Source organism: Diaporthe citri (genome assembly GCF_014595645.1).
Source record: "Diaporthe citri strain NFHF-8-4 chromosome Unknown scaffold_12, whole genome shotgun sequence".
NCBI classification, from domain to species: Eukaryota; Fungi; Ascomycota; class Sordariomycetes; order Diaporthales; family Diaporthaceae; genus Diaporthe; species Diaporthe citri.
Genome location: NW_025064857.1, coordinates 1,313,836 through 1,336,360, shown reverse-complemented (window position 1 = coordinate 1,336,360; position 22,525 = coordinate 1,313,836). Strand labels below are relative to the sequence as shown.

Here is a 22,525-nt window from a genome sequence, read left to right as displayed (position 1 = left end):
CTCCATATGACAACTGGATTCCTCCCCGCGGGTCTTATTCATCTGTTGTCGCGAACACGAGGTCTTTTTCACAGCTCCTGCTTCGGCTTTGGCTGTCATCAGTCAACAAACGCATGACCGCATCTCCGCCAACGCCAATTCGAAGGTCTACTGCTCGCCGGGGGACAAGATGAGGGCACAGAACCTCGTTACGATGGCGACTACCGTCGACGCCAGCGAGGACACCGGGCCAACGCAGATCAGCACGACGACGATTCTGCTCGTCCTCGCCACGGTATTTGTAGGACTGCGATTTTGGGCTCGACACTACGTGGCTGCGCATTATGGCCCAGACGACTGGTTGATTGTGGCAGGATTGGTGAGTTGTGGCGCACGGGATCGCTGCAGTGACGGGAGATCTACTAGTCTAGTGGTTATGCTAACCCAAGATCGTCAGATTTCTGTGTTCGTGATCGGCGGCCTAAACTACGGCAGTAAGGACACCATGCCTTTTCCGAATTAATCGAACTCGCCTCATTCACTGTTACCAACGGCTAGCTGACTTTTACTCCCCGAAATCTAGTGGTCCACTACGGTATGGGCCGGCACGCGAGCACCCTCAACCTCGACATGATAGAAAACGTCCTCAAGCACCTACTCGGCTTCGAGTGCATGTACGTCACGGCGGTGGCGCTCATCAAGTTCTCGCTGCTGGCCATGTACCTGCGCATCTTCCCCAGCCGGGGGTTCAAGATCGCGGCCTACATCATCGGGGGCACCGTGGCGGCGTGGTGGATCGCCATCGTCCTCGTCTGCATCTTCCAGTGCAACCCCATCTACGTCGCCTGGGAGCCCTGGATGCCGGGGCAGTGCATCGACCTCAAGGGCTCCTTCATCGGGAACGCGGTGCCCAACATCGTCACCGACATCGCCATCCTCATCATGCCCGTGAAGCAGGTCTGGGCGCTGCAAACCGCGCCCGCGCAGAAGATCTCGCTGATCTGCACCTTTGGCCTTGGCAGCTTGTGAGTTGGACTCCCCGATAGGGATTCCCTCTGATGGAGTCACACGACCGATGCTAACATCTCACAGCGTTCTCATCGCGAGTATCTACCGATTCTCAACAATCATGCAGTTCGACCCGAACGACACGACCTGTAAGTGCCCAGCGCGAACTTTTGTGTCCTTATATGTGTAAATACTCACAACAGACGTAGTCACCCTCGCAACAGCATGCACCTGGTGCGTAGTCGAGTGCGCATGCGGCGTGATATGCGCATGCCTGCCGACCCTGCGGCCCCTCGCCAAGAAGGTGTCGAGCCATTTCGGCAGCACGCAGAACAAGTCGCGGACGACCAAGTCGGGCAGCCGGGCGACGGAGCTCGTGACCATCGGCGGCGGCAACTCGCACATGAACAGCAGGGCCATGACCAAGAGCCCCTTCCAGAAGCTCGGCAGCAAGGACGGCGAGTACGGGATGTACCCGGGAGAAGAGGACCTGTCGACGCCGACGCCCGGGGAGTTCGGCGGCGCCAACGGCAACAACGGCGGCGGCGGGATCGTCAGGACGACCGATGTCACCGTGACCACGACGACGCACGGGTACGCGAGCTCCGGGGACAGCGGGACGATCCCGGATCGGACTAGGAGCCATGGGTTTGAGCAGCAGGGCAAGGGGTTCGTCTGATGTTTCCGGACTGCCGTGTAAGATGTGGCGGCATCGGGTTGGGAAAAAAAAATAAGTAATCACATAATAATATGCTGGAGCAATCTTATGTCTTCAAAGGGTAGCGAGCAGCTTGACACGAATGCAATGAGTAATGATCAATGTCGCAGGCCCCTTTTCAGACGCTCAACAAACCGAAAGTTCGATGATTCTTGGCCGTGAGGTTTGCCGTGAGGTTTGCACTGCGTGTGATTGATCCCGCTCAATTGAGTTGCGCGCTCTGCAGGCACGAACATTACTTTTGCTGGTGGCGTGCTGGGGCTTGTTAGCTGCCAAAAAGGTGCAAGTGGATCTGTTTGCCATGCTGTATCAACCGTTTTGGGTTTGAGCGATAGCACAAAGTCATTCCGTCTTACATGTCAATTCCGACGCGTCGTAAGCAACTCCGAGTCCTTCAAATATTGAGTGAGACATAACACCCCGCTCTCAGCCACAATTGACAAAAAAAAAAAAAAAAAAAAAAAGTCACGACTGCTTCACATTCTCCAAAATCTCAATCAGTTGTTTTGAGCTTGACCAGCCAGCCAGGTTTGATCTCACCCATGTTCAAGTACCACGGCATGCATTATCCTAGCCCACTTCGGCGCCTCGGTGTGGTGCCTGGCCTGGTGCGCCTGATAGCCCTCATCCTAGAAGTCCTCAGTTTCGTCCTCCTGTGCCTTCGTCACGATCCTGAGTATCAATGGACCACCAGCTATGTGATAGTGAGTCTTCTGGTCGCATGCTTGGCACGCGCATCCTGACTAAATATGTTTTCATAGCTCGTCTATCTGATCCTGGTAGATCTGGTGGAGATCGCCTGCCTGTGCGGACAGGCTCGAGGATGGTTCATCTCTGCCCTGCCGATTTTGATAGCGGGCGATGCCATCGGCGCTCTTGTTCTGGTCTGCTCGAGGGACTGGTACGGACTGTGGTATTGGCACGGGCCTTGGTACGCAATGCAACACCAGATCGGGTCTGGATTGTTCTTTGCCTTACCGTAGGTCATCTAAGTCGACTGGAAACAGTGGAAATACGCATGCTAACGTTTTTCACTGTCTAGAATTCTCCGCTTCATCCTGCTCACCCTAGCCATATTTGAGTACAAGTATGAGACTGATGAGGACCGGGTATTGGCAGCCGAGAGAGAGGGCCTCTTGCCTCGGTAAAGTCTCGAAATATTCAATAAACGATTCGAAAAGGTTTTCGGTAAACTCGCCGTTGATCGGCTGATAGAATCTCTGAATCACGCAACTTGGAGGCCTGAGGGGAGCTGGAGAAGGTTGATTACGCGTATGGGACCCGAAGTATTGGAAGTGCTTTCTAGACCTGAACCAGCATGATCGCTGAATTCTAAATATATCGAGCCAGGAGCGGAAATGGTGGACAAATCTTGATTCAAGATTAACAAGATCTTCAAATTGATATTGATGGGTCTCAATCCCCTGCGTAGATTGACGACCCATGCTTCGGAAGCATTTGCGTAAAGCAATCGGAGTATTTACCCGAAGAATTTCCTCAATTGGTGAACATCGTCAACGGAGTAGGCCGAGGCCTGAAATGCTGTGGCTTCACGCAATCATTTTATCCCTTTACCGAGGAAGCAATGAACTTCGATGCGCTGTTGAGCTTTGCCCAGATTGGGCTCCAAAGCCACATGAAGCAGCCCAGGATAATCCATTCGGCGGCCCAGTACATTTTCAAAATAGCAGTGTTAGGCTCTTCGTTAGAACATCTGAAGAAACACTTCTTATAGGCCATGGAATATCTTCTGGGGTATAATGTGCTTACAGCAATTTGTCATGATCCATCTGGTGCCGCTGAGGCTCATCACTGATGCCAGACATATCATTCCCATAATGGACCTAGAGTCCATACCGATTGGGGAGGAACCACCGGCTTGGCGTAAGCTTCGTCCTGTAACGTTCTCATTGGAGATGATCTTGCGCGGAATTTGGAGATAATTCACCTGCATGCTGCTTGGTAAGTTTACATACAGTGTTGATTCGCTCGAAGACTCCAGGGTTCCCTAATGCCTCGGGTATAAGATACCCCGTTTCCGTGAGGCTCTAGATACTCTCGACCCACCGGAAAAGAAGAGGGGAAGGCAACGCAACTCAGATTTCTGACGCCGGGATCTCAAGGCCGCTAGCAAATCCTCATCAATTGACAAGCGCTGTCAGACCTTCAGCTGAATCCAATCGACTACAATCCAAAGCATAGCCCTAAGGGGGTTTCCTTTAAAAATGTCAAACAAGCCCGAGCGAGTGGCTGTCATCACGGGTGGATGTAGGTTCTGCATGATTGCATTAACAAGCTGAAATCAACTAGTGTCAATTCTCACAATCCAAAATTACAGCTCGAGGCATGGGTCTCGCAGTCGCCCAGGCTCTAGAAGCAAGAGGCGGATGGAAGATCAACTTAATCGACATCAAAGATGACGAAGGCAGACAGGCTGCAGATTCGCTTTCAAACACAACCTACCACAGAGCTAATCTGCTCAACTACGACGAGGTCACAGCCGCATTCAAGACCGCCTTCACTGCCGGCAACAACAGGTTGGACTTCGTGTTCGCGAACGCCGGGGTCATCGAGACTTCCAACTTATTTACGAAGCACGACAGTCTCGACGGTCCTCCACCGCCGGACTTGACCGCGGTCGAAGTCAATCTGAAAAGCTGCATAAATGCGGTCCACGTGGGACGTCATTACATCAATCTGTCGCCTGCCAAAGGCTCTATCGTGATCAATGCCAGCTGCTCAAGCTTTTGGCCAACATACTGGGCCCCAATTTACACGGCATCAAAATGTATGCCACAGTGTCCTCCCCTTATCCGTGTTGCTTGGAAAGCTTGCTAACGGAACATCTCGCTTTGAAGTCGGGGTCCTGGGATTCATGCGTTGTGTCGCGGATTGCTACAAGACCGAGGGAATTCGCGTCAACGCTCTTTGCCCGGGGGCAGTGAGGACGCCTATTGTCTCAGATAAGGCTTGGGAGGCGATGCCGGAGGATGTCTTCACCCCGCTGGAGCTCATCGCCGAGACCGTGCTGAAGCTGGCTGGCGGGAACGAGATTGTCGACGCCAACGGTACCAGAGCTGGACCCGGTGAGCTCTATGGGAAGGCCGTGGTGGCAAGCGGCAAGAACATCTACATTCAGCCCGATACTCCGTACTGCGACGATGTTTTGGCGCGGACAATTGAGAGTACCAAGATGGACAAGCAAACAGCTGTATAGTTTTGCAACTAGTCAGTCAGAGGTTCTTTTGGACATGGATGGTCGAAATCCCAGTCCACTCTTTCAAACTACCCGCATGATATCACAGAAGCTTCTTGATGGATGGATGATCAGTGCCTTACTTTGGCACAAACCATATCCTATGTATAGACTAGTGCGAGGAACCAGAAAACTTTCCCGAACTATATCGGAGACTCGGGAATATCGAATTGTTCGTCTCGCTCCCGGGGGAGAGCGACGGCCTCGATCAACATTCATCCAATGTCATCTCCACCCACACGTCACTGCGGATTTGGTCTGCGTATAGACCATTGCTTGAAGTCTGCTGTCTTCGAGGCAAGAGATCGACGAACTAAAAGGCAGAGAGAGTCTAACTACAACCCGATTCGAGTCAATACTCAGGCCTGCCGTCAAAGCGTCCAAAAAGCAAACAATGTTAGCTGGAAAGTCAAATTTCTCCATTTTCCCCCAACCGCCATAGTCACGCACTATTGGACCTACAAGCTTTCGGTACCCCGGAACGCTGTCGAGTTCTCCCCCACATGGTGAGGCTTTTTAAAGCGCGCCGGCGGCGAATCAGATGAAGAGGCAACGGAGCGATTGTGGGCTGCCCAGACGAGGCCTGGTGTCTGCAGCAAGTTCATTCGGCCAGGTGGGGGAGGGTCAGGAACTTACCGAAATTTGAACTTTGAGCTTGCGACTTGGGATGAGCGGATGTAGTGAAGCATCAGGTCAGGGCCAATGGCCCGCTCCCGAGATCATGCATACCCAGATCTTTCTTCGTTCTTGCGGGCTGCGTCTACAGTGAAGCGGTACAGTGACCTCATTTACCATCTTCGTTCATCTGGATGTACAACGAATGCCCTAAATTGGGTCACGCCAAAGGAATTTCACTCGAGCAAACAAGACACTTAGACGGAAGCCAGCGAGAAACAACGGCAATTTGGCCCCAGCGACGGTGAAAACCTGGCCGTCCCTTCAACAGACGCAACAGCTCAAGTGCCGGAGATTCCGTTTCCAGACCAGCCAGAATGGAAGTCAACCATAATACACATCAGCAGCTGGCAGTTGGCATAACATCTGGCCTTTTATTTTTGACGACCGTCGTCGTGGCGATACGCCTGTATATCCGATGCATCCTTTTGAAAGCCGGCTCGGCGGGTTGGGATGATCTGACTGTCAGCATCGCATGGGTTGGTATCTCCTGAAGGCCCTCGCCCCTTCCGCTAGGCAGGAATAGCTTGGCTAATGAAAGCCGGACAGGTGATGGCACTTGGTGCTTCTATAGCTACATATTTTGGTAGGCATACAACCTCACATCTGGACGAAGCGCGACTGACACCTGCTATCAATGTAGAAATCAACTCAGGCCTGGGCCGACACATCTCAGAGCTCACCAAGGAGCAGATTCACAATTTTGAGACGTCGCTTTTCATAGTCATCCAGTTCTACAGCGTGGGCCTCAATATTGTCAAGATTTCATTTTTAATTCAGTTCTACCGCATCTTTCCCGACCGACGAATCCGACAAATATGCGTCTACTTCGCTTTCTTCTCCTTTCTGTGGATGATTGGGCAGAATATTCTCTACGCTCTCAGTTGCGTTCCAACGACTGGCGTGGTGAATAATCCACACCTGAAAGACATCTGCGTTCCGACGCTTCCAGTCTGTAAGTCAGATTCTCCAATATTATACTGATCCGGCATTGTGCAACCTGTCTTACGTGAGGTCTGAATCTGTGTTCACTTCACAATGTGGCGGACACATAGGAAACATGAGGGAGCTAACACCAAGTTTCTAGGGACCGCTATTTCAAGTATCAACGTCTGTACGGACCTGATCATTTTCTCAATCCCCATGCGGCCGCTCTGGGTTATGCCCTTGCTCCAGCGGCAGAGATACCTGCTCATCGGCATTTTCTGCTTCGGCTTCGTCGTGGTCATCATCTCGATCGTACGGATCCCGACACTGCGCCACGGCGCCTCATCGCCGGACCCGACATTCACCAACGTCCAAACCGCGCTGTGGTCCCTCGCGGAATTGGAAACCGCCATCCTATGCACCAGCCTGCCAATTCTGCGGCCGCTTGTGGCGCGCTTCATGCGAGGGGTCGCCCCACCAGACGCGGCGGATGGCCAGATGAAAGGCCCGCATGGACAAGGCCAGAACGTCGAGGAGGTCCGGCGCGGCCCCAGGCAGCTACCAGGGGAATCTCTGTTGATACCTACCGAGATGACCGGCTCAACGCTGAAATCCGCGACGCAACAGTTCAAGTCCAAGACCAGCACAATTGACGAGGAGGAGGTTTGTCCTCCACCATTGCCCTCAAACGACCTGAGCAAATGGCCACCCAGAGTATCCGAGCGTGAAGAGCGGCTCATCCCTAGCCCGCTGGGGTCAAATCCTCCTGATTCCATCAAAGATGTCGTTTTGCGCTCTTCGATTGGGCCCTTACGCTCACCCACGTACGACGAGATGCTGCCGCCTCACTTCCTGGAGAACGGGGCGCCCATACGCAAAGCCAAGATGGCCACGAGAGGTACGCAGACCTTCATCACGTGGGATCCGCTCGTGGATCCATTCCAAGTGCCAGAAGCGATTGAGCCACCGGGTCCCAAGGAGATAGACCTCGAAGCAAACAGAGCCGCGGTGAGAGTTGTTCATGAGGGAGAGCGTGTAGACAGGGCTGGCGAAGCGCAGGAAACCGTTTCGCCGTTGGTGTCTGACGCCCGTGACCGCAGAGAGAATCCGGAGACCCGGAGCGTGGCGAGTCGGTCGACTCGAGGTAATCGGAGAGCTGCTGGGATGTCGTGGCTGCGGTTATCGGGCGACTCTGGTTTCAACAGTTCGACGTATTGGGAGCGTTAGAAGCCTCCAGGTTGCTCCCACAAAGGCTCTTGAGGCGTCTCGGATGCAGAAAGGAATTGAGTTATTAGACTGCGAATAGGATGGAAATCAGACTCTTAGATATCGTGCGATTTCATGTGCTCGGGTCTGACGTTAGCTGTCGTTGCTTTCACAGCAGGTTCCAGGAGGAGGCTTTGCCACTCTCCCAGCATAGCCTCAGCCTCCTTCACATCCTCACTCGACCGTATGCCGTCGATCGCGAAGCGCACAAGACGGCGAGCCAGCCGATAGGCTGGATGATATGCGCATCGAACATACTGAGGACCGGCAGCAGTTTCAAACACCGTTTTCAGCTCTTTCTGCTCAGGGGTCGCGGGCTCCTCATTGGCCAATCGCTCATCCTCGTGTTCGTCCTCCTGCCAGTCCCATATCCACATAGGTGGAGCGCAAGACATGAATGCTGGAGCCAGAACGGCACTGTCCCAGTCCAGGATACCGCTTATGATCTGACCGTCCGGCGGTGACTCCAGATCGGCCAGGATATTGCGAGGCTCAAGGTCGAGGTGCGAGAGCGCGAAATGACCATCCACTTCCTTGAAGTAGCCAGCTGCATCCATTTCGGAAACCATTTTGCAGACTCGGTCGAAAAGATGCGGCCTGAGGGTGTCACTGGGCACGCTCTTTCGGAGTTCTGTCTTCTGCTCTTGGAAAGTCCGCCTTAGTAGCTCAAGAACGGAGTCACCGGAGCGACCGGAGCGATATGGAGCAGACGTCCGTGGCTTCTGCTCACCCGTGAAGAAGATCGATGCACGTGGATCCCAGGATGTGACGTGGATCTCTGCATGAAGAGACTTGTTGTCCTCCGGAAGTACCAGTCTTCCAGCGTGCGTGCTCCATACGGAGAGCATCCGGCGATAGACATGGCCAAGGTCGCGTGCGACTCTCCGCTGCTTCTCATGCCCAAGCTGAGGGTAGATATGGACAAGGGGCTGGCCGGGTAGGCGCTTCTGAACCATAAAGCATGACCCAAGACAGTTGTTCTCCGTTTCGTCGAATGCAATGATCTCCGGGACCGAAATCTCAGGAACCCTGGGGCAGAGCTCGATCTCTGGGAGGCGTTTGACAAACAGAAGCACAGCGACATCATCGTCAACTCGAGCATCTTTGAAGCGTGGGATCCGCAGAATGTAATTGGAAACTGTCTCCGAAGTTCTTTTCTCCGTGGGTGGGCTGCTTGTCAAATCCTGGTCCTTTCTTTGGCTGCTCGTGAAGGTCAGGCCGATGACCCGATTGAAGGTACCACCATGAAGACGCTCGACAGTGATCTCATCCTCGTCATATGAAGGAAGCCAAGTGCAGGAGCGAGTGAAAGCTAAAACCTTGGCCTGAAACTGAGCGAAGCTCTCATGGTCGTAGATAATGGTCGATGATTCTGATTGTGCATCTGATGATGAATCTGATGAGCCAGACTCTGGGGACAATGCCATATTTGTTTTCTCTGTGCTGGGTATGTTCGCAACGCGTCTTTTTCTGTGGCGTAGGGGAGGTAGAGGGGTTTTCAAATTTATGTTGCAGTGAGGCCAAGCTGCGGCTACGTTTGTACCCAGAGTTTGGAGCTGTCAAGGCTCCATAATCAGTTTGTAATGTCAAGAAAGGAAAACTTGTCAGAAATGGCTTCAGGCAGCAACCTCAACCTTTGTCCGAGGTGCCACAATGGGCCTAACCATGTTATGTACAGTGAATGGAAGGGTGCAGTGAATGGAGGCAATGTGCAAACAGAAAGGGTGCCTGCCCTTTGGCCCTTCCACAGTCATAATCCTGCCCATACAAACACTTGGAGCAAACACGTCAATTTTTATCAGCTCCAGTCACCTTTCCACTTCCGGACCGAGATGGAAGACCAAGAAAGTATCAAAAGACAGAACATGTAGAAGCAATCAAATGGTAAAGCAAAATCGTAAGAGTGTGTCAAGAAAGTAACTAGGGAAAGAGTAAGAGCACTACAAAATGTGTTGTTTACTCATTTGTCTGTCCTTGCAATCTAGGAACTCTGAACTGAATTCTCATAGCTTGAATTAAATGATAACATTGATATCAAAATGCACGTGCTATTATATACCCGTAATTTCCTAATGATTGTGAACTTTACATAATTAGCTTCCAATTTGTTTTTGGTTCATGCTATAGCTACGGATTTAAAAACTTCCTCGATTAGAACCCGAGTAAACACAACCCGCTTTCGCGTGTTGCATAACCTCTTGCAGTTAAGTTAGTGATGCTGAGAATTTGTAGCACTTATCTTAATTGCATGTAGCGTTTCCAATTTAGACCGGCAACACCACTTTAGCTGTCCTCCGGCATAAGCAAGCGTACTTCTCGCATCGTGAGTATTATAGCCTACTTTTGCTTGCCGCCCGGAAAGATACGCCAGCTAATAGATAGGTGATCCTTCTCGTCTATTAACTATGTTCATTTTTTTTTCTGCGCGCGAATGTCACGAGAGGTCATTCAGAGACAAAGCAGCTGTCCTCAATACGTCACTTCAAGTTATGTCAGCGCTACCTTCTATCTAAGCTACACACGCACACGCAATTCAGCGAATGTCGTGCCCGAGCGAGTGAGTGATAAAAATGACGAATACAACTTCACCCAAAATGCCGAACAGCCGTATCAACTTCCCCGTATCGCCTAGGCTGTCGCTCGATGCGGAAGGTGACTTCCGGCGTGCACCAATAGGCTTCGGCATAATTCGCATGCCCGCAGGTGTTCCCACACGCAAGGGCCATATCACGGTTCTAAGCCAGTGTTGTGAAGCACCCTTGCAAAGTAACTTCCATGCTAAGGCGCTATTGAAGCTTACCGAGAAGTCACTCATGGGAAAGGACCCACTTTAGAGCCTTAAAAAGTTAAAACACTGGCCAGTGTTAAAAAACGCTATTAATTAAGCGTTTTAAAAAACGACATTTTTATAAAATTTTAACATTTTAAAGAGGAAAAATAACATAAATCGTTGCTAAAAAAGGTTACGGCGTGAATGGAGATTGCGGTGAGTCTCAAGGTACTTCCCAAGTCCGCGTTTGAAGACCAAATGCACCCCATGGTTGAAATTTAATTCCAGATTGAGTATAGCGCCGCGGTATGCTTTAGAACACTGCCTCGTTTTGGAATCCGTGATCTGGGCCTAAAAGACTTAATTGCCATTGAGGACTTCCAAATGGTGTGCCAAGATTCTCACCCCTTCGACTGGCCTCACTCCATAGTGAGGCTCTTCTTTAGCGACCATGAGGTGGTCTTCGTTCGTGTCTGTATCGGCAGTCCTGTCGACAACTGCAGCGGTAGTGCCCTTCACACATGGCGTCCACGAGCAACGCGATGTTCACTCCTCCCGATGGACGAAGCTGGGCCGTGTAAGGCCTGAAGCTATCCTACCAGTACGAATCGCTCTAGCACAGAACAATCTCGATAAGGGCCATGAGTATCTGATGGACGTAAGCCATCCTTACTCTCCCAACTATGGAAAACACTGGACTGCCGACGAAGTGATCGAAGCGTTCAAACCAAACGATGCAGATGTTGAAGTCGTCCGGGATTGGCTTGTGGGGTCTGGGATTCCTGTCGAGACCATCACTCATTCGGATAATAAAGCAGTAAGTATGACTGACTCAAACGTTGGGATTGGCATATTGCAAAGTGGCATCGTAACTCATGGTATCATGTCAATTTTGACGCCTCTGCTGCAAAGACCTGATTCTAGAAATCACTAAATGCACTCAATGCCATATTCGTGTGCTGCAGATGTACAAGGAAAAACGGTTTTTAGTCATCAGAAGCAAAATGATCCCACAGCTCTGACTGATTTCGATTCTTTTTTTCTCTGCAAATTAGCATGGGATCGGGGACTGAGAGCATGCAGAGATCTCAGCACAACCTTTCTCTTGCAGAGATGTCAGATTGACGAAAGATTTACCTTGAGTTGAAGCGTCATTTTGCAATACACCAAGACCCACACTTTGGTCAAGACTGTGCTGATAACTGCCAAGTGGCTAGCATTCCACGCCTCAACCAGCGAGGTCGAAAAACTCTTGTACACCGAATACCACGAATACCAAGACCGCCGCACAGGTGGCGTGATGCCCGCCTGCCACGCCTACCACGTCCCCAAAAACGTCCAACCCCTGATCGACTACATCACCCCCGGCATCAAACTCCTCGCGCCCACCGACGAGCTCACAGAGCAAGGCCGACAACTCCTGGAGAAGCGTGGCTACCCAGCCCCTCCAGGCTCCGGGTACCCCCCCGGCAAGCCCGCGCCCAAGCGCGCGACGAAATGGCGTCCGAGCCCCCCGGGATATTCTTTAACGGCCCATGGAGGCCACAATCAGTCAGACTTGAGTACGTGTGATGTTGTTATCACGCCGGCGTGTGTGGCGGCACTGTACCACATCCCGCCGGCGCCCGAGCATGTGGATCCGAGTAATACGATGGGGATTTTTGAGGCTGAATTGCAGTATTGGGATCAGCTTGATCTTGACTTGTTTTTCACGAATTTCACGCACTGGATTCCGAATGGTACGCATCCGATTGATCACAATGTTGATGGCGGTGTGGCGCAGACGGCGAATGTGTCTGAGGCAGGTGGTGAGTCGATGATGGATCTTGAGGTAAGAACGCCATGATTTACAGTGACCGCAGACGTGAAAGCTGACGATACGACAGCTTGCGTACCCCATCGTATATCCTCAAACGATCACGGTCTGGAATGTCGACGACATTCATTACCAGACCTGGGAAAATGATACGTATACCTGGGGCTTCAATACGTTGCTCGACGCCATTGATGGATCGTACTGCACCTACTCAGCGGATGGAGAGACTGGTGACTTGGTATGACCTTTGGACAATTCCCAGATTTTAGGCAGCCGGTGCTAATAAATTTCACCTCAGGCCAATTGGGATCCAACGTACCCTGATCCAGGTTCGCAGTCTCCGAAAGCACAAGCCATCACACACCTCTGCTAACACCCTCGCAGGTCCAGACGGCTACAATGGCAGTCTCCAATGCGGCGTCTTCAAACCCACCAACGTCTTCTCCATCTCCTACGGCGGGCAAGAAGCCGAAGTGCCCATCGCATACCAGAAACGCCAATGCAACGAATACCTCAAGCTCGGCCTGCAGGGCGTCTCGTTCCTCTTCGCGTCCGGTGACTCCGGCATAGGGAACTACCCCGAGCCGTACGGCGACGATGGCCCCACTGGCTGCCTGGGACCGGAGCACAACATCTTCAATCCCACGTGGCCGAATAATTGCCCGTACGTTACAAATGTGGGCGCGACGAAGGTGTACCCGGGAAAGACGGTCTTCGAGCCCGAGAGTGCGGTTTACGACCCAGCCGGACATCCTCACGGCGTCAATTATAGCTCGGGCGGCGGGTTCAGTAACGTCTACCCTATCCCGGACTACCAGAAGTCGGCCGTGGCAGCTTACTTCGCCGACCACGACCCAGGCTACCCATACTACAGCGGTCTCGCACAGCTCGACCCAGGCGACGTCTATGCTCTCCCCAACGTAACCCTTCTCGCGGGAAACACGGGGGGGATCTACAACCGCATCGGCCGCGGGATCCCGGACGTCGCAGCCAACGGTGACAACATTGCCGCCTGCGCCGGAGGCGAGTTCGGCCTCTCGAGAGGCACGAGCGCGTCGGCGCCCATCTTCTCTGGGATCATCAACCGCATCAACGAGGAGCGGATTGCGGTGGGCAAGGGCCCGCTGGGGTTCTTGAACCCGGCGTTGTATGCCCATCCGGAGATATTAAATGATATCACGAACGGCACGAATCCGGCGTGCGATGAGGGAGGGTTCTACGCGGTGAAGGGCTGGGACCCAGTGACGGGGTTGGGGACGCCGAATTTCCCCAAGATGTTGGCATTTTTTATGGGTTTGCCGTAGCGGCTCGGGCCCCAGCGGAACGCGATGTTGGTGAGCGTGCTCGGTGTGGGCCGGTTCTTATCGTGTAACACAGATGATCGTGGATAATCCAGTGACCACAAGGCTCGCGGAGCAGTGCCCGCCCCCACACAGGAAGTCGTCCTTGTGCTCTCAAGCAGATCCAGCGCTGCTGAGTTCCCATTCAGCGGCTTCGTCATCCATTATTGTCGCCCAGATATAGTTTTGCATGCGGCGAAAATTGGCAACTTTGAAATTAGCGGAGTGGGCCTTTCCGTGATCTAAACCCAGACTCGGGCAACATCTGTATTGATGGGGTCGATATTACACAAATTACTCCCGAGAATCTGAGGCGTCGCCTTATTGCGGTTCATTAGGAGCCAGCGCTTTTCCCCGAACTTTGCGGACGAGAATCAACCTCGATTAATACCAGGATTTGCTGGCCACCAGAACATCAACGCAGCATTTTAACGATAGTCTTCTTGAGACGCTAATACAGGTCTTTCTTTGGCTAGCCATATCCTTATATGGAGACCTAGACATTGAAATATTAGATTTATTAGTAGGGTCTAAATTGTGGGCGCTTTATAGTGCTGATGCACCAGAAATGGCTGGCCTGGAAGAGGGGGTGGTTAGAATCAGGGCCGGAGACGTTACACTGTTCTCTCCTTCCTATTGTCGAAACGTACCCACCGCAGAGAATAAGCGGCATAGACAAAAGCCCCCGATCCAGGCGCAATCAAAACCCGAGCAATAAGCCCCCATGACGTAGAAAAGAGCAAGAAGCCTCTCTCGTCACCACCGATGCGCACGATCCCCAACTCCAAAGCCCCCGGATCTAGGCCAGTGGGGACGTAGGAGAGAGGCATACCGAGCCGCCCTTCGCTCCCCCCCCCCTCCCCCCACACACACCCGCCGGCAAGCAGGACCCGGATCGCCCCCAACCCCTCCATCCCAAGTCCGCAAGCGTCCGAACATATATCCCAGCAATAGACTACTAACCCACCACCGAAGATAAGAAAACGGCCCAGGAACCCGCACCAGAAGAGGGAGGGCATGGGGCTACTCCTAGGCTGAAACAAGGACGGCAGGGCGAAGGAGAAAGGGCATAGAGAGAAGAAACAGGCACGGATATGCGCGCGCGCGCCCCCCCCCCCTTCTAGATCACTACGTACCTACCCCCCCGGACACCTATCATCCGGTAAATCGGTTAATGACAAGCGCCTCTGGCGCGCGCGCCGATTGCGAGGGCTACTGTAAGGGGGACAGGGGCGCGTTTTTATAAAAAAAAGGGCTGAGACGGGACGTCAGGGCGCGGGGAGTAAGTATGCTCCTGATCTGCGGGATGTTCCCGGCTAGGTCGATCTTGTGTGCGTCACTCGGTTCGTAGGCCCCGTTTGTCTCTGGATTGGTGAGACCTGGCCTGGCCTGGCCTGGCCTGCTCGGTAAAGTCCGCGCTGAGGGAGAGACGTGAGGTCAGGTGACGTAAATAGAACAGACTCACGATGGAGGTTGAGGTTACGGATGGGACATGGTCACAAGGCCGGATGGAGCAAAGACGAAAGAATATTGTTTGTGTGTGTGTGTGTGTGTGTTCATTCTGATTATCTATTCTCACTACCAAATAGAGCCAGGTCATCCTAAGTATGTATGTATCTGACCAGCCAGAGCCCAGGGAATCAATCCCAGTGGGGAGAGTCCACAAGCAATTGCCCCGAAAAACAAGAGTAGCCCCAGATGCGACAGGCCAGGATATCGTAGAGCAGGGAAGGAAAAAAGGAGACGCTTGGGTAGTAGGGGGAATCAATCTAGTCCGTGACAAAGGCGTGCAGCAGCACCTGAAACACAAAGGCCGTGAGTCAATGGGGTATGCAGTATGTATGCAGCGACCGGTTGAAAAGCACCCAGAAAAAAAAAACACAAGCGGACCAGATAAACAGTCGCTAATAAGTGGCGTCTTCCTGACATGAAGAAGTATGATGAGCCGGCGCCGGGATAAAGTAATAGATTAACTCCGTGCAGAATGCATGCAGGCCCTGGGCGAATGCAAGGCCGAGTGAAATGCGGCACACCGCAGAGACGGAGCCTCGTCGTGGTTGTCGCCTTCCCCAATAGTATCGTACTGTACAGAGGCGAACGTGTTGTTGTGTGGTGTCGTGTCGTGTCGTGATGCGGTGTGGTGTGGTGTGGGGTGTAGGGATCGCCCGAGGTACCCGTCCGTCTAGTGTCTATGCGTCTATGCTTGTATAGAACATCTAGAGTCTATCGTCTTGTATTGGTCTTTGGTCGTGGCTCTCTGCCTGTCTCGTCTCTGTTTGTTGCCGAGACAGACAGAGGGTTCGGTCTATCGGTGTAACGAGCAGCCTCTTCCGACGCCCCGAGATGCGGCCCCCTCATTCTCTGTCCCTCTCTCTCCCTGTGTGGCTTTGTTCTCCTCCGCGCCCGTGTACAGCCCATCCTCCCTCCCATGTGTACACGGCCATTGGCTCGGCTTTGGGGTGGCGCTTGGTGGGGGAGGATGCAGGAGGACAGGGCGGGAATCGTGACGTGGTTTCGGGGTGTTCTTTGGGCGGGCGTCGACGTCAGGGGAAAGAGGGGCGGGAGCTCGCATGTTGGTCGAAGGGAGGGGACCACGGAAGCAAGCAAGGTGTCCCGTCCCGCCTTTCGCCAAGGCTGTCGTGCAGCGATTGTGGCGTTCTGCCGACGGGCTGCTGCATGCGCTGTAATGTGTGTGTGCCTTGTGTGCGTATGCAATGCATCTCGCAGACACTTACCCACACGTACACAGCGCCGGAGTCCGACGATGCGTGCCTCGGTGGTGTGCGTGGCGAGCGACCACCTGGCATCACTCAGTCCAGGGTGAGAGCCAGCCAGCCATCTATTCGTGATTGCGTGGCAGTTGGTGTAGGCGGCACGTTCATTTCTTCTTGTCGCTCTTCTTGTGGTGGTGCTTGTGGCCGTGGCCGTGCTTGTGGTGGTGGCCACCGCTGCTCGTGGGTCCAGATCCGGAGCCGGGAGCCGAGGTGGGCTCGTAGTAGGAGGCGCGCTGGCGGGTGCGGCCGCGGTGCTCGTCGTGCGAGTCGAAGCTGGAGCTGCTGTAGCGGCGCAGGTCCTCCTCGTGCCAGTCGGACAGCGGCTTGCCGCCAAATGTGAGCTCGTCGTCCTCGATGGGGATGACCTTCATCCAGGTTGCCTGGGCGGGGGCGTCGTAGTAGTAGGCGTGCTGGTAGGGCGACGAGGCGGTGGACGAGTAGGCGCTGCCGCGCGATGACTGTTGAGACGACATTATGTTGATGTTGTGTTGTGTATTATCGAAGTCGAGTTCGGGTGGTGAGGTCGAGGAGGCGGAGGTGGAGGGGGGAGGCGGATGTTTATGTGTTTGTGTTTGGTTGTTGGTGGTGGTGGTGTTGCTGACTGCAGAAGGCAGCGGTGTTGTTATTGTGGCTTCGCCGAGGCAGGGCAGGGCGGAAGGCCTTTTTTCAGGTCGGGTGGAGCCTGGCTGGAAGCTGAAGGATCGCGATGTGGTGGGCGATGTGGAGCGAGGGGGAGGGGGTGCGAGTGGGGGGTGCGCTGTGGGGTTGGGGTACAGGGGGTCTGCAGTTGCAGTTGCAGTTGCAGTTGCAGGTGCGGCTGCAGCAAAAGCACATGCACCTTCCAGCTGTCGCCGGGCTTTGTTTCTTGTGTCCCTATTTTCGTGTGGAGGCGAGCCGGTGCCACACATGCATCGATGATGATCCGCTGAGTAAGATCAGAGACAGCAGATGAGATCAGATGCACTCTGTCTTCGTGTGATCCCAAAAGCAGGGTGTCGAAGAGGGAAGAGATGGGCAGGCAGCAGACTGCGTGTTTTGAGGACAGGTGACAGATGACTTGACTGTTGAACGCGTCAAAAATCAAGGAAAAAAGGAGGTTGGGGGGGAAGAGAGAGAAAATAAGCCAAGGGCCACAGGTGAGACAGGCCCCTTTGATTCAAGATCCCCCAGGTGTCGAATAAGGAATAATAACCGGGAGGCTGGGGGCGTTGGCCTCGGGACGTCAAGGGGACTCCTGGATTGTCTCGGTTTGGTTGCAGCCGACCCGACAAGGAGGCTCTGGTTTCCCAAACGCGTCGCGGTCTGTGTGTGTGTGCGGCGGACGTGCGTGCGTTCGTGATTGATTGTGGGGAAGGAGATGGGCAACACAAGCTGCCTCACAAGCAGCAGGACGGGATTTGGGGAGAGGGAGGGGTCCGTCCAGGCGGCGTGTGCACTGGGCTTGCAGCTCTCGTGCTGTGCGTGTCCCGATACGGATGCAGGACTGCAGATGGGCGATTGTGAGCCCGTCGGTGATAGGATGGCGTCGCGGGGTCCAAGACAGGACAGCAATGTCGATCCGAGGGGGGAATGTCTGAGCTGAGGGTGACTCGACCGAGGCTAACCTTAACCTGGAAGCTGGATTGTGTGATTGCTGCGATGCTGGTGTTGGTCGAGGTATATTGCTGTTGTTGTTATTATCGCCGTGCCGTTGTTATTATCGTGGCCGGCCGAGACAAGCAGGTCGCTTGACAGGTAGATAAATAGGCGGAAAGATGGGTTGATTGATGAACAACAACAACAGATGAGACACGATGCACTGCAATATAATGCGATGCGATGGGGTGGGACAGGGTCTCCGATCCAAGTTCGCGGGGTGCAGATGGATGGATGCAGGCAGAGCACTATTAAAAGCCTCTCGCTGGGGTGGGCTTTCTTCTCGCTCCCTCTTGGCAGCTGACCTGAACCAGGGAGGGGTGTTGGGAGGACGAGAGGACGAGACGAGGGAAATCTCGGTGAATTTCCAACGTCTTAATGCGCCGCTACTGAGTATATTGCTGCTGACACGAATTGCCCAAAACGGCAAGCGACCAGAAATGAGATGGCGGATTGGTTGATGCGATCTCGAATTCGGGCCGGGTCGGGCTTTGCTTGCGCTTTGCTTGCGCTGCGCTGTGCTTTGTTGGGTGTGAGCGACAAAGCGACGAATCGGTCGACGGGTGATGCACTTGTTGGGAGGTGCGATTCGATGTGGTGGCTTTGTCGGTGAGGTGATTGATTTGTTTTGCTTGATTGATTGATCGATTGTTTGGTTGGTGGATTGAGTTTGTATGAGTCGGTCGAGTTGATGAACTACACTACACGGTGGCGGTGGCGGGTATCGTATCAAGTGAAGAGCAGGCTGCCTTGTTGTGTGTTCAGGGTATCAAGTGGATAACAGCAACCAGAGTATGGAATACAGTCAAGCCAGAAAACACCGTGGCCTGCCGAGGTGAGAGGGTATCAGGTCGAGAGATGTATGGGGAAATAATAAAACAACACCAGGCACGGTGAAGGGGCGGCGGGGCCGATGAGTTGTTTTTATACAGCTCGTCAAGGTTGAGTGTCCCGGCTCGACTCGATCACGCACACGCACGCAAAAGGGCAACAGGACGACGAGAAGGTGACGGTAGATGGGATGCGATATCTTGGCAGGCGATGGGCGGATGCGAGGATGTGACTTGTTGAGCCCCGACGGCAACTGATTCAATATCATGCATCCAGCGAGTTTGCCTCGTCCAGGTGTGTATATGCGGGTGCGTCCTTTTGTTTGACGAACAAGTGTCGCCTCGCTGCGGTTCTCCCGTGCTGCTGTGCGCTGTTTGCCGCGACCGCGCGCTGCTTGTGTGTGAGATGCCTGCAATGTACGTGTACGTATCGATGTAGACATGTACAAATGCGGAAGGATACTTCAAGTACTGTATCTCTGGCTCCGGCTGAGCCCTGGGCCGGGTCTGGGCCTGGACAAGTCACAAGTCAGGCAACCCGGCGGGCTTTGACTTGCGGCTCTCGAGCTGATAGGCCTGGGACCGACGCTTCGGTGTCAGGTGCCAGGTGCTGCTGCTCCCTGCTCTTGCCTGCCCGTGGTCGTGCGTTCGTTCGGTCGTTCGTCCCCAGGTGGTGGAGGGGGGCGACACTGATTGCTATTTGCTAATTGGGGGGTCTTGGGCCCCAAGAGATGTCACGGTACAGTCGTCGCCCACAAAGAGTTGATGCAGGCCTCCTCTGAGTCGCGCCGTCTCTGTCGGAGATCGCTTCTTTTTGCTTTTTTGTTTTTTTTCCCCACCCAACCGCGGCCGGCCCGAACAAGTGGACGGAGGTCGTGAGAGGTAGGATGCCGGGCGCAACCCTGGCGCTGCTAAATACTCTGGTATTACAAAATGATGGAACTCCTAGTATGATAAGTGGGCGATGGCCTAGTTACTGGCCAGCAGAGCAGACTTACGTGGCCCTAGCAAATGGGATTGTAGAATTTGCCGCCTTGAATGGCGATTGTAAGTGTAGGTATTTGGTTTGCCAGCCGTTGAGGCGAGATCGGGAAAGAAAAATGTTTCTCCACGGACCAACATGTCGTCACTGGAGGGGGTTGGAACAAGTGACATATATGCGTGGATGACCGCCTGCTGTTCATCCCTGCAACGAAGCTGAGAAAGAGAGACAGTTCCTGCCCTGTTTCTTTCGTCCTGACTCGGACTTGTCGGGTGTGAGGGCATCACGCATTGGGTAACCAGATGGGAAACAATCAGGGGTAGACTACCAGATGCACCTACTTGGCAGTTGGGGGAACGATGACGCTATCGGGCTGTACTACGTAACTGCCCACTGGTCAATGATCGGGGGCCCATTATGGTTACCTAGGTGGTTATTAGAGTTGACAGGCAGCCGAGCCAGACAGCCCGCGGCCTTGGTTTCGCCGCCGGGACTCTCGGCAGGGGGGCTGCCTCCCTTTTGCCGTGCCGCGGGTCCCAGCTTTTCCCCAGATTCCGGTATTCTACGGATCGGATTCTGCTGTGCGATCTTTGTCGGGCGCCTGCATCGGGTCAACCCATCTCCTTTATCACGGAAAGTCTGCTGAAAGATTGTTCTCCTTGTCTTGTCTTGACAAATCGAGCCCGCCGGCTTCCGGGCCTCGACAAAGTCCACGGGGACCTAAATCGTCAATCCAGAGAGCGACCGAAACATCATGTGAAGCAATCATGACCGTACATGTATTGATCGTCAGAAACAGGGCCCATCGCATCTGCTGTAGGATGGTGCTGACTGTGCAGCCGTCAGCCCTTTTCCTGTGGAGGCAACGATCTCAGTGGCAGTCTGGCCCTCTGGCCCTCTGGGGTATGCTTGGGGTGACGGCAGCCAACGCCCCTGGGCTGGCAACACAATCCCGCAGCAGATCATAGACGCTTTGGAGTGTTTTGCCCTCACTGATGAGGTGATCTGTCAAGCCTTGTGAGGGATCACCCGGGTCGCCGCCGCTTTTGGGGTGTAGGATCGACAGCGCAACCGTAATCTGTACCGAGGCGGCGGTGTGGCGTAGCGGGCTATTCCTGGGGGGCTGAATGACGGCGAATGCCTGCGGACAGGCCAAGCAGGCTGGGCATACCGCATTTGTGCGTAGTCTAACTGTCGTACGTGCTGTGTCCGTAGCCTATTTGCAGCGTAAAAGGTCCATGCCTGGCAGCGGTGACGACATTCTGGCAGGCCTCTGACACCTTTCGCCTCATCTTCCTCCCGCTCTTTCTGTGTTCCCCTGCGACCTCGGCATTCTAACGAGCCTCATTTTAGCAGTAAGCGGGTTCCTCCGGGAGGAGGTTAAGCTGTGATAATCTTGATTCGATGCACCGGCCGGGTCGGCAGCATGTGACTCGGGGGGTCCCCACCGACGGACTCGCAGACGGTGAGGACGGTGACGGGGACCGGCACGGTGTGCTGTCCTGCCGCTCTCCTTTTCTCTGACCGTCCGTGTACGCATCCACTCGACCACGGGGCGGCGGTCAAGTGCAGACCGCCCAATTCCGGAATATGGGAACTTGTTGCAGGCTTCGCAAATTCGAGCACGCGCTGCTTCGTCAGGATGGTCGACTGGCGTTGGACAAGATTGCTCAGCCCAGCCCTGGCCGCCTGTTTTGTCCACGCTCAGCTAAGCCACTGCTGGACGGCAGCTGAGGCAGCTGAAAATAGTCTTGTTACAAGCTGTATCTGTACCTACGTGGTCAAGAAGGCTACTGTTGCTCATTCCAGCCTGCAATGATGCCGCCGCCGCCGGACGAGCCTTTCGGCCGAGCGCTGTCCCGCTGCAGGGCCTGGACGTAAGCTCCCGCCTTTTCCCTCAGTGGGAGCCTGGGGATATCTGGGCGTCGCCTTGGCTTGCGACCGACAGACAGGCCGCCCTGAAACCGATTCACTTTTCTTAGCCGCCATTTCAGCCGTGAGGCATTTTATTAGAACTCAAGGTGATATTATGACTCCTCAACTGTGCACGAGACAGATACGAGCACGAGGTGCATTCTTTTGGTTTGGCAACTCGGACGACACGCGCCCAAAGACCACGCCGCGAGGATACGCTTCGCAGAGATCAGCCGGGCAATTGCCGGTGTTTGAGTTCCCGTTTCGGCAGCCGTGCAGCTCGTGTCGGTGTAGCTGACATGAGTCGGGCTGAGATGAGCAGCATCATTACCACTTTACAAGACCGCGACCCAGATGCATGCCATTCCCGGCTGCCTGGGAATTGGTTCGCAGTCCCCAGTCCTTTTTTTTTTTTTTTTTTTTTTGCACACACGTGTCGGCTGTCAGGAAGTACCGTGACAGCGCTTGAGGGCATATGGGATGGGATGAGATGAGATGAGATTAAAGCCCCAACACTAAACACTAAATTCGGGTGCAGTGGGTAGGATGATGATGATTTCCACGTGGTCCTTGGGTGCTCCCTCCCGACGCCTCGCACTTCTTCCCCCCCCCCCTCTCCACAAAAAAGAGCCTCA

The 22,525-nt window shown here is 53.9% G+C and overlaps 6 protein-coding genes across 6 annotated transcripts; 4 read left to right on the top strand and 2 right to left on the bottom strand.

Moving 5' to 3' along the window:
- Positions 1-169: 169 nt before the first annotated feature.
- On the top strand, positions 170-1,666 carry INS49_004654 (uncharacterized protein; the record flags this gene model as incomplete). The annotated part of the gene is made up of 5 exons (XM_043165442.1): positions 170-358; positions 437-473; positions 563-1,004; positions 1,072-1,136; positions 1,197-1,666. The coding sequence occupies 5 exons, from the start codon at positions 170-172 to the stop codon at positions 1,664-1,666; spliced, it is 1,203 nt and encodes a 400-aa protein (XP_043018157.1).
- Positions 1,667-2,247: 581 nt separating this feature from the next.
- Positions 2,248-2,853, top strand: INS49_004653 (uncharacterized protein; the record flags this gene model as incomplete). Its single annotated transcript, XM_043165441.1, has 3 exons — positions 2,248-2,409; positions 2,467-2,684; positions 2,748-2,853. The coding sequence occupies 3 exons, from the start codon at positions 2,248-2,250 to the stop codon at positions 2,851-2,853; spliced, it is 486 nt and encodes a 161-aa protein (XP_043018156.1).
- A 1,077-nt stretch (positions 2,854-3,930) lies between these two features.
- Positions 3,931-7,711, top strand: INS49_004652 (uncharacterized protein; the record flags this gene model as incomplete). The annotated part of the gene is made up of 6 exons (XM_043165440.1): positions 3,931-3,973; positions 4,044-4,493; positions 4,564-4,890; positions 6,280-6,591; positions 6,724-7,571; positions 7,664-7,711. The coding sequence occupies 6 exons, from the start codon at positions 3,931-3,933 to the stop codon at positions 7,709-7,711; spliced, it is 2,028 nt and encodes a 675-aa protein (XP_043018155.1).
- A 174-nt stretch (positions 7,712-7,885) lies between these two features.
- Positions 7,886-9,256, bottom strand: INS49_004651 (uncharacterized protein; the record flags this gene model as incomplete). Its single annotated transcript, XM_043165439.1, has 1 exon — positions 7,886-9,256. The coding sequence occupies one exon, from the start codon at positions 9,254-9,256 to the stop codon at positions 7,886-7,888; it is 1,371 nt and encodes a 456-aa protein (XP_043018154.1).
- Positions 9,257-11,050: 1,794 nt separating this feature from the next.
- On the top strand, positions 11,051-13,719 carry INS49_004650 (uncharacterized protein; the record flags this gene model as incomplete). Its single annotated transcript, XM_043165438.1, has 5 exons — positions 11,051-11,416; positions 11,810-12,430; positions 12,486-12,653; positions 12,714-12,744; positions 12,800-13,719. 5 exons carry the CDS (start codon positions 11,051-11,053, stop codon positions 13,717-13,719), a joined length of 2,106 nt encoding a protein of 701 aa, XP_043018153.1.
- A 2,914-nt stretch (positions 13,720-16,633) lies between these two features.
- On the bottom strand, positions 16,634-17,002 carry INS49_004649 (uncharacterized protein; the record flags this gene model as incomplete). The annotated part of the gene is made up of 1 exon (XM_043165437.1): positions 16,634-17,002. One exon carries the CDS (start codon positions 17,000-17,002, stop codon positions 16,634-16,636), a length of 369 nt encoding a protein of 122 aa, XP_043018152.1.
- Between the last annotated feature and the right edge of the window lie 5,523 nt (positions 17,003-22,525).